This window comes from Chiloscyllium plagiosum, unplaced genomic scaffold, assembly GCF_037043375.1.
Source record: "Chiloscyllium plagiosum isolate Xiang-an unplaced genomic scaffold, Cpla_swu_hap1 HiC_scaffold_6, whole genome shotgun sequence".
In the NCBI taxonomy this organism is placed as follows: domain Eukaryota; kingdom Metazoa; phylum Chordata; class Chondrichthyes; order Orectolobiformes; family Hemiscylliidae; genus Chiloscyllium; species Chiloscyllium plagiosum.
The window spans coordinates 61,204,185-61,219,779 of record NW_028270144.1 but is presented as its reverse complement, the minus strand read 5'-3'; the positions used below and the strand labels follow the sequence as shown (position 1 = coordinate 61,219,779).

Genomic DNA, 15,595 nt, shown 5'->3' with positions numbered 1-15,595 from the left:
ATGACCAGACCCATGGAATTGGAGGCAAGCAGCAGTGAGCCCAAGTTGACATCCAGGAACAGTGTAGTGAATCACAAGACCAGTCCAACAATCCAAAGCCAAGAGAAGCCTGAAGAGAAGCTCGGTGACTCTCTGGTTCGTGATCAGTGGCTCATGAAATTCAAGTTATTGAACCACAGAAAAGGAGATCTTGCATAAAAGTTGGAAAAAGGAGAGTAGAAGGCTAACAACAGACAATGTGCCAAGTATAAGTAAAAGGTAAAGTGAGCATTGTCCCACCAGATGATATGGTTGCTCTCCCATTAGAGAGAGATGACTTGTATTGATTTAACCTGAAGGTCACTGCACCTCAGGCATGGGGAGAAATTCAGAAGAGAATCTTTCATGGTGACATCAACAAGTGCTGGAAAAAAACCCATGCTGTTGGCACCACTCTGCATTGCAAATCAGCTGTCCAGCCAACTGAGCTAACTGAACCGTTAAGAAAAAGCAATTGACTACAGTGAGTAAAACATTACCATAAATTTGAACATACCAGGCTGAGAAAAGAAAGAACACCTAGAAAACCCAACAATAGCAAATGCACACAAGAAAGGCTGAATCCTCAAAACCATTTTAAAGAAGGCTACAAATAAAAAAAAACATGTTGAGAATGCAGCAATAGCATCAGATTTAAAAACAGATACAGCAATAAGTGTCTGAAGTGTCAGTGACAAAGAAGAAAAGGATGAATTATTTTCAAGGATTTAGAAAGCGCACTACAGATGCTTTCTGGTACCCAGCTATTGAAAGTGAAGATTTCATGGAAAAAGAGCAAGGAATTATGGCCATCCAAATATTTAAAGGGACAGCAATTGAGGAGGTATTTACAGTTCTTGACTCACAAATGAATACTAGTTGAGCTCTCAGGACTTTCTGCACACAGTACGGTGGCCGCAATATCTGACGTGTCTCAGATTATGAAGTGGTCTGAGAGCTTCAAAACAAATTTACAATAATGACCAAGAACATCACGAGCAACTTAATTCAATCCAACAAAAACATCAAACACCCTCACCCAGAGAGGTTTAATAATTGCATGCAACTGCTGAAAAACTATCTAGGGAAAAGGAGACAGTTAAGTCTAAATTGTATCAAGCCAATACAGGTAGTCCACACTTAAAATAGGGCTGAAATTAAGGCGATTTTATCACAATGTAGTTTTTCTTTAACACCCATGATTTTAATGATGTGCACCTTATTCACAAAAATGCCATCCTTACCTGACCTCCAGTAGTGGAGAGGAATAAATACCATTTTCAAACTCAGCGTTTCTGGTCAGGTTTCTGTTTGTTCAGCTTGCTTTGGTTATTGCCTGCCTCACTTAAGGCTGAATATGCTTTTAAAAACTGTTCTCAGGAACATTCAGCCTGCCAACTCCAAACCAGAAGAGCAACCAGATGATCCACAACTTTCAACTTCTCGTAAGCAGATGAGTTGGATGACATTCTACAGTTTTCCATCCCCCAATAAGCAATCTTGTATAGGAAGCAAGAAACATCAAAATATACATTTTTGCATATTTCATGTCTAATTTGGTGATTCATATTAACTTTGTACTTGTATGCTGTACATGCGTGACATTCCAGGACTATAACCTAAGCATTTACAATGGTTTCTGTGGGAATATGTGAATACAAACATGACTTCTTGATGAACAGGTAGAGTTGTTAGGTCCACAACAAAATTCTTAGGAAGAAAAAAAACTCAGTGAATAGAAAAGCTTATAGGAGTCTTCCACACATCCTGTGCAGAGACAGCCAGTTTTCTCACATAATTTGACACAAAGATGTATTTGAGGGAAAAAAACCTTACATTTCCTGAAATATTCAGAAATCAAAAATCACCGTGAACTAATAACTGAGAAAAGCGTTCTTTTCCAAATCAGAAGTCATAATCTTATGTCTCAGAAGACAGGCATAAGTGACAGAAATTAGATCTCTTTAAGCCTACAGAGCAGTATTCTGGAAAAGCAAGTCCCCTTTAATGAAGGAGATCAACCTGAGAATCACTATGATCTTTTGGAGAAGGGATTGCAAACAACATGAAGGAAGATGCTGAACTTAAGTCCTCAGTCATCGAATCACAGAATTCCAATATTATGGAAAGAAAACATTTGGCCCATTGAGATTGCATCAACCCTCTGAAGAGAATCCCTCCCAGATCCACCCTCGCCACACATTTCCCATGGCTAGTCCACTGAACCTGCACTCTGCTGGTTACTATGGATGATTTGGAGATACCGGTGTTGGACTGGAGTGCACAAAGTTAAAAAAATCACACAACACCAGGTTATAGTCCAACAGGTTTATTTGAAAGCAGTAGCTTTTGAAGCGCTGCTCCTTCATCAGGTGATTCTCAGGTGGAATTGATAACCACCTGACGAAGGAGCAGCGGTCGAAAAGCTAGTGCTTCCAAATAAACCTGTTGACGATAACCTGGTGTTGTGTGATTTTTAACTGGTTACTATGGAGCAATTTATCAGAGCGAATCCATCTAATCTGCACATCTTTGGACTGTGGGAGGAAACCAGAGCTCGTACTGAAAACTCGCACAGGCACGGGGAGAATGTGCAAACTCCAACATCTCACCAGTCCAAACTCTTGGATAAGATTTAAATTAGTAGGGAAGTGAGAGAATCAGCAAGTCCTCCTATTGCCCAGTCTTACGTCAAGTCTGCAGATCAGGGTTTTCCAATTAAGGTTTCCCAGAAGGTTCGCTTTCAAAGTCCTCTATTTTTCATGATAGTGAGACCCCCATGTTTTCGTGACATTCCAAAAACCTTGATCTTCCTAGAGGAGCATCCAAGAAGATTGACTGCCTATTTATTTTTATTGAGACAGGTTAATTTTTATAGAATCATTAACATTTTATTCTTAACTGCTGGGATGTTATGCAAACTTCTTTACAGTATAGGCTCTGGTTTACGAATAAGAATTATTGTTAAATTTCAAAGAAACTATGATAGATTGAAAGGGAAGTAACAACTTAAATTAAGATTGCAGAATCCATTACTGTTCAAAGTGGACATACATCATTGCACTGTTCATGACATCTTTTCAATAAGAGTAAAAAATTTGTTAACTACATTATATAAGATTGGATGATATAACTAATTGTGGTGCTTGCATCTGAAGGTGAGAATTATGTTTCACACTTTAAGACTCGCATCAATGAAAAACATGATTCTACAATATAGTTTTAATATTCCAAAAAGTCATTGTATCATACATAAACACCTCACATGTTTTAACAGGAGAAAACAATTTACTGACAAACAGCAAAATGTGCCACTAGAAATGATTGAAATCATTTACCTATTTTTTTGCATTTACAAAGCTAAATGGGTTTGCCGGAAAAAAATGGCAGCACATTGTACCAAAATGTATCAATTTCACAGCAATAAGATTATTTTACATTCTACATAACAAAATTAATACCATACTGGCATTTAGGACAGACTAAATAATTTTCTAGCTTCTTTGTCTATAGGTATTCATTCATGTGAATCAATTGCTGAAAATTATGAGGATATTCATTACCACAAAGAATAAAATGTATCTTAAATCATTCCAACAGTGATAAAATATATTAGTCAGGCAGTGTTTTGTAGCATTCCAAAATATCAAAGTCAGTTTGTTCTTAATATAATGATACATCCAGCATGTTCAGATTCCATCAGGCTAGAAATAAGCAAATTGAAATTTAAACCAAATAAGACAGAGATAGCACAATAGGAATATATAGGTAAAATGTTCACCAAAAAGAAACCTAAAGATTAGTTGTACATACCACCTCATTTTCATATTTCAACTGCTCAAGAAACTAGAAAGTAATGCAGTCTGCCCATTTGACTAGAGTTTGAAATTCCACAACTGACTGAAAACAACGTATCAAAGGTAGGTAACAAAAAGTAGAAGCACTTGAAGCTCACAATAAATTCTTAAAATTGGCACTGTTATGCTTGTCTTTTTAAAAACAACAATCAAAAAAATTACCAGCGTTAGAGACATGGCGATTGCCATTTGCAAATACCAATTGCTGCCTTCAGTTAAAGTGGTTACATAACACATTCCACATCTAGTTGATGAATAGCAGCAAAAGATTACATGTGCCCATGAAAATAATGCCTGCACAACATTACTGAGGCTGTTGCTAAGGTAAAATGCACAGTGACAATGTTCATTAAAGGAAGAAGCAAAGTTAACTTTGCCTGTGATATCTTTAATCATTGAACCATCTCTGGAATTCACCTTAGGAACTACATGTGTCCATGATCTCTATTCACTGTTAACAATACAAGAATATATGTTAATCCTTGCATTTTATACATTACAGTATGTAAACTAGACAACATATTAATATAGATGTATTTCACAATAATGAACTCAAAGATGTTTGGATTTTAGATTTTTAGATTCAAAGTTATCACAAAACATACAGGATTTAATTGTGTAAGAACCTGTACTGATACTAGTTTTGCGTTCATTATTGCTTTAATCTAATACACCTTGTCACAGTTTTGCACTTTTAAAACATCAATAGTCAATTTAAACACAAATTAAATGGGGCTGCATTCTTTGTAGATATGCCCCCCAGTCATCAACAGTATATATTTTCAGTTATACAAGTTAATTTCTTCACCTTTGAACTTCTGGATACGTAAACTTTCCGTTCTACCGTATAGTCAAACTTTACACAGAAATGAATTGGGAGGTGTGCAATAGTGCAGTTTGTGTCAACTATTGTTCAAGAATTCAGTCTTTGTTAAATTTGGGGATTAATAATGCATTCCTATGTTTGTATGTAGGATAATTATTTGCAACTACTAAATATAAATTAACTATGTAAGGGAAAACAATTTTTCAGTAGTATGAACCATTTATTTTACCCAATGTATGGAGAGAATATGGCACTATTTTTGATTTATGGTGAAGAAACATCTTAGTACATTTAAAGATACAATGAATTCTAATTCTTCAGCCAATATCTGAGTTGGTTTTCACAAGTTTATTGTGTTCAATAACTTATAATGAAGAATTTCAGAATATTACATGGTATATGCTGTACTGGCCTCATTTAGGAATGCACACCTTCAAAATTCATTATTGCATTTCACTTACTATAATATAAGAGCACCTACATCACATAGAGTCTACAGATATAATTGGGTTATTTCTGTAGATGTGTGTGAGAAGGGCCATCATTATGATATCATCTTGTCCAGCAACAGACCAAGCAACTGGCAAGAAACATCATTATGTGAGAAGCACAGAAACAAAAGAAGAGAAAAAAGAGTGGAAAAGGTTGCTGTGTTTGTTCCACCCCCCAGCAAGATGGCTTGCTTGGAAATACAATAATGTTTACATTGAGCATCAAACTAATGCATTGAACTCAAAATAAAGAGAGGCATCTGAAAGGGGATTTGAGAACTGGATAAAAGATGAGTGACCAAAATTAGGTTCAAGAAAGTGTAAACTTATGATAGATGAAATATAAAATAATAGTAATTGCATGCATTATTGTAACAGAAACCAATCAAGTTATTAAAATGGGAGAGATATAAAACTATTGCTTGATATTAAACATCATGTCCTAAGTAGAAAGTGTATGACCTTGTCAGAGATATTTTAAAATAAAGATAATGTCAACAGATTGTATGAATATGTTTATATAGAAAATAAGCATTTACCTAAGTAAACAAAGACCAAAGATTGCAAATGCTGGAAATCTGGCACAAAAATAGAGGACACTGGAAATGCTCAGCAAGTCAACAGAATCCATGGAAAGCACAGATGAGTTCTTATTTTGGGTTTAGACATTGCTTCAAAACTTGTTGATGTTTGAAGAAGGGCTGAAATCCAAAGCATAAATGTGCTCTCTCTGCTGTTCCCTGATCTGCTGATATCAATAATTTCTGTTTATGATTCTTATTTGTTAAAGGTTTCCCAGGATGCTCATAAAACCCCGAGACACCATTGTTTATTGTCTATTTGAATGAATGCATGTAATTGGTAAAAATGATGATACTTTCTTTGCTGAGTCAACAATTAAAGTAACAGATCACTTCAATGTCTATAAGAATATGATTTGTCTTCACTGGGCTAACCCTTCATTAAAAGAAAATAGACTGAGCATAAACTTATGAAGGCAAAGGGTTTAAGATGTTTGAAGAAAGTTACTCAAGTTCTTTAAAACGGTGATAGTCAAGATGTTATCATCCTGGATCTGGGCAAATTACAGTAAACTCTAACTGCAAATCTGCAACAAAATTATAATCATACCTATCTTTGTAATATCTCTTGTTTCAACCAAGTTACTGTCCCCAATAAAATTAAACACTGAGCAAACTGCCAAAGGTTTTTTTTTTGCATTGTTTGGAATTTGCTGATAATTATGATATATCCATAAACCATGTTCATTTCACTATGTACCAACACGTGTGCATATTTCATGCACATTCATAGAAACCTTTGAATGTATACCTCAATATATACAATTTTTCAATTAATATGAATATTCATGTTTATCATGAATCTCAAGGCTTTTTTGCATTATTTAAAACATTTACATGTGACATGGGAGTTATTTAAAGCTGCAGTATCCCTTTTGTTGGCACTGTCAATTAAGTGATTGCTGAAATATTTTAAAAATTACCTGTAGTACTTACCTTTTCACTAGAGAATGATTGTTTGCAGTTTTTGTCAAAAACTTAAGTAAAAGTTGGCAAGATGTAGTAATTGATAACTTTTCACCCTAGTGCTAAAAATTGAGAACAAAAGTGTTAGGCTAGCAATCAATCATATCCATGAAGAATATATACCTAAAAGTAATTGATTGATAAGTTTACTCAGATATTCTTCATACAGCACTAAATACTTGAAGCCTACATTTCAAATGATTTGCCCTGGCTTGAGTTTATTTTTCTTCTGATTCATGACCATAATAAGAATAAAGCTAAAATTAAAATTGCCATATAAAGTGAACAAAATATTAATTACTAATGCAATCACAGTTACATGAACACTAGAAATCTTACTTCAATATGACCATGTACTAGTATTAAAATATAAATGAACTACTCAAAGTTTAAATGATGCCTTTACCTGAATAATGCTATATACATTATTGACAATGGGATTGAGTTATTTAGATATTTTCTCATATAAGTACTAACCCCACTTCATTAACTTTAATCTCCAAAATAAGCAGATAAATTAAAAGTGTGGTAAAAATAGCCATTTTTTAAATGGAGTCCAAAAACAAATATGTCATTCTAACTGCAGTAATGACAAATTCTGTCATGCATTGCCTCATACCGAAGAGCTCATATGCTCAGAGTACCCATGTGATATTATTTTCTTAGGGTTTTAAGTAAAAGATAGATTGTTGATGTCAAGTTCAATTAAATTTACTAAAGAAAATGATATTATGCAATGAACTCATCCACACAATTTGACACTAGCTACAAGAACCCATAACATTATGAAGAATTATTAAATTATTCCTAAAATAATAAATAACATAAATTTGGTGAAATATTCCAGCCACAAGAAAAGGAGTAAAACATATATCACTGAACAATGGAAAAGACTTTTAATTTCTACTGTAAGTCTTAACTTATATATATGTTATTTTGACTGGTGAAAGCAGTCTAAGAGCCAAGTGGAAGGGATACTGCAACTTAATCATTCTGCTCCTAATGCAAGATGATATGTTTCATATAATATATCTTACATATATCTTTTACAGTTGTTTATGTGTTGGTAATAGATATTTTCCGTTCACAAAGATCACCTCAACTCTTTCATACAAAATTGTAAGTCCTTTTGGTCCTGAATCCTATGATCCTCATCCACAAACTTACATTCATTTTTGGTCTCAACCTTTTGAGAGGTTTTGCAGTTCCACACCATGGAGATAGGAAATAACAATCTTTGCAACAGATTGCTGAAGTCTTGCAGTCAACTTTACCTGCAATCATGTCTTTTCTTTAAACAGTTGTCATTGTCAGCAATACAGTTGGCAATTTGTACTATCTAGCCATGTCATTCTCTTCCCAGTTCTCAATCTAAGTACAAATTAAATTCCATGTGCAAAGAACCCACAAGGTTTAAGGCCACTAGCAGTCAGTTTTCTACCAACAAGTCATTCTCAAACTGCTTGTGAAATTCATTTTGATTCCAACATTGAGAGTAATCCCATCTTCAACCATGCAGAATCAATGCCAATATTCATTGACATGAATAAAACAAATTATGTTTGGGATAAAATTGACTAAAGTTTGCAGATTTCTTATTAGCTTCAGCTCACTTTTAGATCAATATACATTATACATTCACAGAGATGAAGAGCTTTGAGTATAGTCACGCAGAACCAGAGTGTCATATCTAGGAGATGATGGGATGCAAAGTGCTGATTCTGATACAGGAGAATTGGGAGAACCACTCCCTGAATCAACGGAGTCTCTGAAAGGTGAGGGAGGAGTAAGAGCTACAAGCTCCTCAAAATCTGTTTTGACCACTGAAGTCTCCGAAGTACCATCTTTGACGCTTGCATTTGAAACACCACTTGCAGGCTGTGATCGTCCATTCACCTCTATAGCTGGGAGAGGCTGGATATCTGCAAATGTTGTGATCGGTGTGGGCAGCTGTATCTCCTTAGGGAGCAGGTATGATGAACAGATGGGAGATGCACCAATAACCCCTGAAGGAGCTGATGAAAGCATCATAGAATTCAGTTCACTGATGTTGGCTGTAAAGCGATTTACCACACTGCTGATCTGCTCCATTAGAGAGCCTTGGGAAGAACTGCTTCTCTGCATGTGCTCAGACTGGAATGTGGGCATTTCCTTCTCTGCTCGGCTGACAGATCCAGCTCTGTGGCTCACGATACTTATAGGTGAAGGTGTTTGTGGTACATACTGGACTGGATAATGCTCCTCGGCCTCAGAGACATCATACAGTCCTTTAATATTTGCTTCTGGATAGCTGTGTGTGCTGTGCCGACTCTCAGAGCTTTTGGAGAAAGGTTTAATGAGAGCAGATTGTTTCGATGTGTTATCTTTCTTCTTTATGTGAACAGAAAGCCTCTTCCACAGGTGATGACCTCGAGAAATACGTTCATTTTGAGCCCAGGTTACAGATTTTCCATTTGAGCTGAAAATGAAAGTCAAAAAGAATCTTAATGATCTAAGGTAAGGCAACAATAATACACTATTTTACAAAATTAATCACAGATTTGCACCATTACATATGAATTCTGTTTTTAGTTATCAGATGTATTTATTTCTCCTTGCAATCGCAATGCTAAAAGTTTCTGTACAGCCAATTCATCCAGCAAGGATCTCAACGCTTATAATCTCTCAATTATTCTTGGTGCTACATGATATTGAGTATAGAAAACACCATAGTACATCTGCATGTGTAGCTTCAGAGATGATGCAGGAGAGGGTGTTTGGTTCCTGGGCATTTGGACTCTTTATTGAGACAGATGGGATTAAGCTAGACAGATGCATCATAAAAGGGTTTTGATTATTTTGGCAGGGAGTGCTGTTGATGGGAATTTTGGAACCTGAAATAATATCAAATCTGGAAAAATAAATTGGAGAATAATTGTAGAATGCTGTGGAAATTAAGGCCACAGGCTGAATGTTATGAGTGGGAAGGTGTATACTGCTCTCATCCCTGGAAGAAATGATCAGTCTCCAGCTAACCACTGTTAAATAAGATTGTACTGCAGCCAGAACATGTATGGAAGAGCATTTATTGTGGCTAGATAGTTTGAAATGTAAAAAAAGTAGTAATCACACTGCTCGGAGAATTCTATAGACCTACACACAATAACAGATAGAAAGAAAAGCAAATATTTTTTTAAATAATGAGAGATTCAGAAATATAATGACGGCAAAGGATTTAAACTAGGCTAGTTAATTTTTTTCATGCAATGTGTGCATCGCTAGGTAGTCCAGCATTACTAACTATTCCGAATTATCCTTGAGAAGATAGTAGTAAGCTGCCTTTTTGAACTATTGCAGTCTATGTAGTGTGCATACATCCAGAATGTTGTTAGGAAGGGAGTTCTAGGATTTTGACGCAGTGATAGTGAAGGAAAGATGATGTCGTTCCAAGTCACATGACATTTTTTCCATGTGTCTGCTTACGTTTTCCTTCTGGGTGGTAGAAGTTGTGTATTTGGGAGACACTGTCAAATAAGCCTTGGTGAGTTTAGATGGCATACAATGCTACACTGTGCATTGTCGGTAGGGAGCGAGCGTTAAGTTGGTAGATAGGGTACTGCTCAAGTGGGCTGCTTTGATTTTTTATCATTCACTCATGGGATATGGATGTTTCTGGCTGGCCAGCATTTATTGCCCATCCCTAATTGTCCTTGAGAAGACACAGGTGACCTGCCTTCTGGAATGACTGCAATCCACGTGCAGAAATTCCAGGATTTTATATGATGAGCATGTTATGGGTACTTAGGGTTGAGTAGAGAAGTGTGCCAGGACTTAGGGTGTAAGAGGAGTCAGGCCCAGGGGAAGAAGTTGGTAGTGGGTGTTAGGTGGCAACTGTGGGAGAGTATTTTATCTAGTGGTAGATTAAAATCCCTTGCTTTAAGGATTTTAGAAGTTGGATTGAATCAAATTTAAGCAGAAGTTTACAGTGAACTAATATAGCAATAAATTTTTCAAACAACAGTTAAGAATCAAAAATGGTTTACATTCTGAAGATGTGTCATGTCTAACTCAAACATTAACTGTGTTTTTCTCTCTTCATAGATGCTGCCAAACCTGCTGAGCTTCTCCAGTACTTCCTGTTTTTATTTGATATATGTACTTATTTTTTGCTGTTAATGAATCTAAGAAACATTGGGCTGAATTTTAAACTGGGGCCAAGGTCTCTGCATTTGCTATACAAAGTCTGGAATGAGACCACTCATGTGGCCAGTTTAGCCTGCAGGTATGATACAGTTGTTGCTAAGTGACATTGAGACAAGACTGCCACCATCTTTGGAGAGAAATTCCCGATATCAGGAGCTATCAACTCCTTTGGCCATTGTATGCACTGAAGCAGTAAATTCACTGAAATGCCACACTGATGCAGTAGGGGGTACTGTTACATTAGAAAGCCGACCACCAAGAATAGAAAAAGCCATTCGTCCAAATCTAAGCAATGACAGCTAAGAACGAAACTGAAAATGGGGTTCCTCTTTTAGATAGTCGTTCCTGACATTCACAATACCACATTATGATAGAGATCTATTATCATTTTAAAGATCTATCTGCTCAGTGAATAAATCATTTAACAAACATGTAGAGTAAAAGAGAATGTAAAATAATATAGGAAATGGTGAGGGATTGAGAGAAACCCCAAATGGCAATCAGACAACAGGCTGTAGTCTCACTTCCACCAATTTAATAGCAGTACGATTTACCAACCTAGAATCTTTATTATTGGAGCTACACAACAGCATCTGAATAAATGGTCCACTTTTGATTAATAGAACATATTTTCAAATATTGCATATTGCAACAAAATAATCAGATTATCATGATTACAGGTAGTAGTACACCATGATATTTCAGAGAATCAGAACTTATCCTTGAAAGTTCGCAATTTCAGGATGATGTAATACCTAAAAATATTCAGCAAACACACACCCATGCATGCCATGTAAGAAATTGCTTTCCTCATAATTTTCAACTTGTATAGTTCAAATTATTGAGTGGCTGCATTCTATAGTGCAGAATGAAAAGGGAAAATATTTCATGGACCTGAAAATGGGCAGAAAAATTGTGACATGATTAACCCACAACCAATCCTTCCAATTTAGGCAGCATAACAACTTTGTTTTGTTCATTCACAGGATGAAGGCATCTCTGGCTCAGCCAGCACATATTGCCTAGAGGGCAATTAAGAATCAACTACATTCCAATGGGTCTCGAGTCACTTGTAGGCCAGACCAGGTCAGGATGGCAGTTTCCTTCCCTGAAGGGCATTGATGAAGCAGATGGGTTTTTCCTGACAATCGTCAATAGATTCATTATCATTATTAGACTGTTAATTCCATTTTTTTTGTGTTGAATTCAAATTCCACCATCTGCCATGGCGTGTTTCAAACCCGGGTCCCCAGAACATTACCTGGATCTCTGGATTAAAGCACTTGGCCATTGCCTCCCCGTGCTGCCTGCAAAGCTAAATGATGGTGGCATGCAGTTCAATGCTAAATGAGCCATTGAGTGACTGCATGCCCCTGCAAGAATCCCAGGTTCATGCATGATCAGCGTCAGTCACTTAAACCTAACCTGATTACTTAGGTTGAGATGGTATCTCTAAATGGTAAGGTCATTTCTGTTTGGAATAGGTGATGGAAATGGATATAGAAGACAGTCTGACCTGTCAGAATGTTGACCCAACAGACCAGATACTGTGCACTAATGTCGCACTGGAAGTGTTGGTGCAGGAAGTAGCCAGGACCAGCACTATCTTCGAACCATAGGATGCCATCCAGAAAAGTATTGAGAAGACAATGGGAGCATCAAGCCTTCACAAATAATGTACAAAGTTAAAAATCACACAACACCAGGTTATAGTCCAACAGGTTTAATTGGAAGCACTAGCTTTCTGAGCGCTGCTCCTTCATTAGGTGGTTGTGGAAGCTAGTGCTTCCAATTAAACCTGTTGGACTATAACCTGGTGTTGTGTGATTTTTAACTTTGTACATCCCAGTCCAACACTGGCATCTCCAAATCACAAATAACCAAAGCATTGTAGGCCTGTGGTGCCAGATACAATGCCACTGCAGTTTAAATGGCCTCACATATTGATCAGGGTCCGTAAATGTACCTTCAAATGCCATAGGTTTTGTAACTGAATTATCAGTGACTTTTGCAAACTCAAAGCTTTTGGACTGAACATTGAGTTTATCAATTTTCAATCATAATTTCTGCTCCATTTTGCTTCCTTTTTAAATTATTTTTTCTTTATTTTACTTTCTTTGCCTTTGGCTGGCAACCATTCATGTTACCACTCGCATCTCTTCCCAACATAGCTTTTCTTTCTTTGTTCGCCTAATTTCCACTCTTTCTGACTTTGCACCTTGAATTTTATATTTAATACCTTTTATCCTCTAACCTGTCAGGTAATTGGCTTTCAGTTCTTCTTATTGACATCCCACCTTTTATTTGCTCTAAACCAATTAGAATTACAAATTTTCCTGGTTCTAATGGAAGATCACAGACCTGAAATGTCAAGTCTGTTTCTCTCGACAGATACTGCCAGACTTGATGAGCATTTCTAGCTTGTAGCTGAAGAGTATTTCCTCTTTTTAGCCTCAATTCGCTGTACATCCCCTTCACTCATCTACCAATGATCTCTATCAATCATGACTTGTATCTCATATTCAAAGCTTCACCTTACCCTCACATACTTAGCCCAGCTGTAAGACTCACCCATACCTACAGTCTGTATGTACTGCCATATTCAAAGATGAAAACAGAATTATCCATACAGCACAACACCTATTGACACACTTTCCACTCTCTTGTGGAACAAAATAGCCATATAACCTCTGGAGGCAACCCACAGGTAATAGGCTCGGCCACTTGCGCTTCTACTGACCTTTCTGTGGAAAAAGAAAGAGATGGAAGTTGGGAAGAGAGAAAATGTAAAGAAATACTATTACTTTCCTTCACACATATCTACCAGCTGTTTCTCTCCCTTAGCAAGACAGCACTCTAGCTCCCAATAATATGACTCCATCAGTGCCCTTGTTGCATGTTAGCCTGCTAGCTTAGATTGCTGCTACCTATATTGAGAAGTTAGGATTCCTAAGGACAGAGCTGATTAAAGCCAGCCTGTGAAGCCATCTGTAATCTAGGCCAATTAAGGGCAGAAGGATTCCGTACACTATGCTTTAGCCACCAGGAAACTTAGGACAGTCAAAGGCATATGTGAAATAAGTTCTAAGGGAATGAAAACATGCCACAGATTGACTTTTATGTGGAAAGATGGCTGATTTGATGAATAAACTGATTTGGAATGTTTATTTTGTGTTGACCTTCATTTTAGCATTATCATCAAGAGAATACAGCAGTGGTTAATGAGAGAGAGGAAGCAAGGCAGATAAGTATTGGTGAAAAGGTAACTGGCATTGCTTTCACTTGCACTGGAGTCAACCACAACTACAAAAGTTCTTCCTCCTCATTCTCTCCTTCTCCACCAGTCCTGTCATCTGCTCCGCAGTTGCTCATTTCAAACTTGGTCGCAAGGGCTGTGACTTCATGATAGTGAGGAAGTGTAGCACAAAATGGACCAATTTGAATGTTGATATATATTTTGACAAATATTGCAGGGATCGTCCTAAGCAGCAGAGTTGCTGTATAATGATACCAATGCTCAATGTGCTCACATTTATCTCTCTCCACAGATGCTGCCAAACCTGTTGTGTTTCTCCACTACTTTCTGTTTTTATTTGACATATCTACTTTACTTTTTGTTGTTAAGGAACCCAAGAAACATTGGGCTGAATGTTACACGGGGAACCAGTGTCTCTGCATTTGCTGTATAAAAGTCAGAGTAAGACCACCTGTGTGGCTATGGGTGATAAGGGTTTCCATCATGGATATGCTGCCTACATGTACATGAGTTAGCAAATAGTCCTCATCAACATTGGCCAACTTTTTGTTTTGTCATGCTCACAGAACCACAGATTAATTATGGTGCAGAGAGAAGCCATTCTGTCTATTATATCTACATCAGTGCTCTGAGCAATTTAAATCAGTGCCAATCTCCTGTCTTTTCCCTGTCATCTTGCTCATTTCTTTCAATCATACAATGCCGTCTAAATGGCTCAACTGAACCTGCACCAGCCACACTACCAAGCTGTGCAATCCAGATCCTGACTACACACTAAGTGTTTTTTTTTCTCAGCTCATGTTCACTTCTTTTACAAAATGATTTAAATTATGCTATCTGATTCTCAATCCATTTATGAATATGAACAATTTCTCCTAATCTTCTCTTTCCAGACTCCACATATTTGAAATTTTCCATCAAATCTCCTGTTAGCCTGTTTTCTCCAATGTAAGTTGTTCCAAATTCTCCATTTCTGTCTCATTACTAAGATTTCTCATTCCTGCAACCATTCCTGTAGACCTTTTGATACTCTCTCCAGTACATTCGCAACCTTCCTGTTGTGTGAGCCAACGATACTCCAGCTGAGGTCTAACTAATGTCCTACACAAGTTCATCATAACTTCCCAACATTTGTATTCCATGCTCTTATTAACAAAGCCAAGAATATTGCATGCTTTGCTAAAATCTCTGTCTATCTGTCTTTCCTAAGTCTCTGCTTCTGCATACCCTTCAGAACAAGCACCCTTTATTTTATACTGTAAATCTATGTACTTCATACTAAAGTGTATAACCAAACACTTCAATGCATTGAATATGATGTGCCACCTATCTGCTCACTCTACCAACATGTCAATGTCCTCTTCCAGTTCTACAGTCTTTCTCACAGTTTACAATTCTCCCAAAATTTATGTTACTTG

The 15,595-nt window shown here is 36.8% G+C and overlaps 1 protein-coding gene across 6 annotated transcripts in view; it reads right to left on the bottom strand.

Annotated features, from left to right (window-relative positions):
• Positions 1 to 3,220: 3,220 nt before the first annotated feature.
• The window catches only part of LOC122550590 (metabotropic glutamate receptor 5), a 591,737-nt gene continuing 579,362 nt past the window's right edge, over positions 3,221 to 15,595 (bottom strand). For all 6 annotated transcript variants that reach the window (XM_043691557.2, XM_043691553.2, XM_087988035.1 and 3 more), the window contains one exon: positions 3,221 to 9,197. In XM_043691557.2, the coding sequence (XP_043547492.1) occupies positions 8,378 to 9,197 (820 nt within the window). In that variant the 3' untranslated portion in view covers positions 3,221 to 8,377. The remainder of the gene's footprint in view (positions 9,198 to 15,595) is intronic.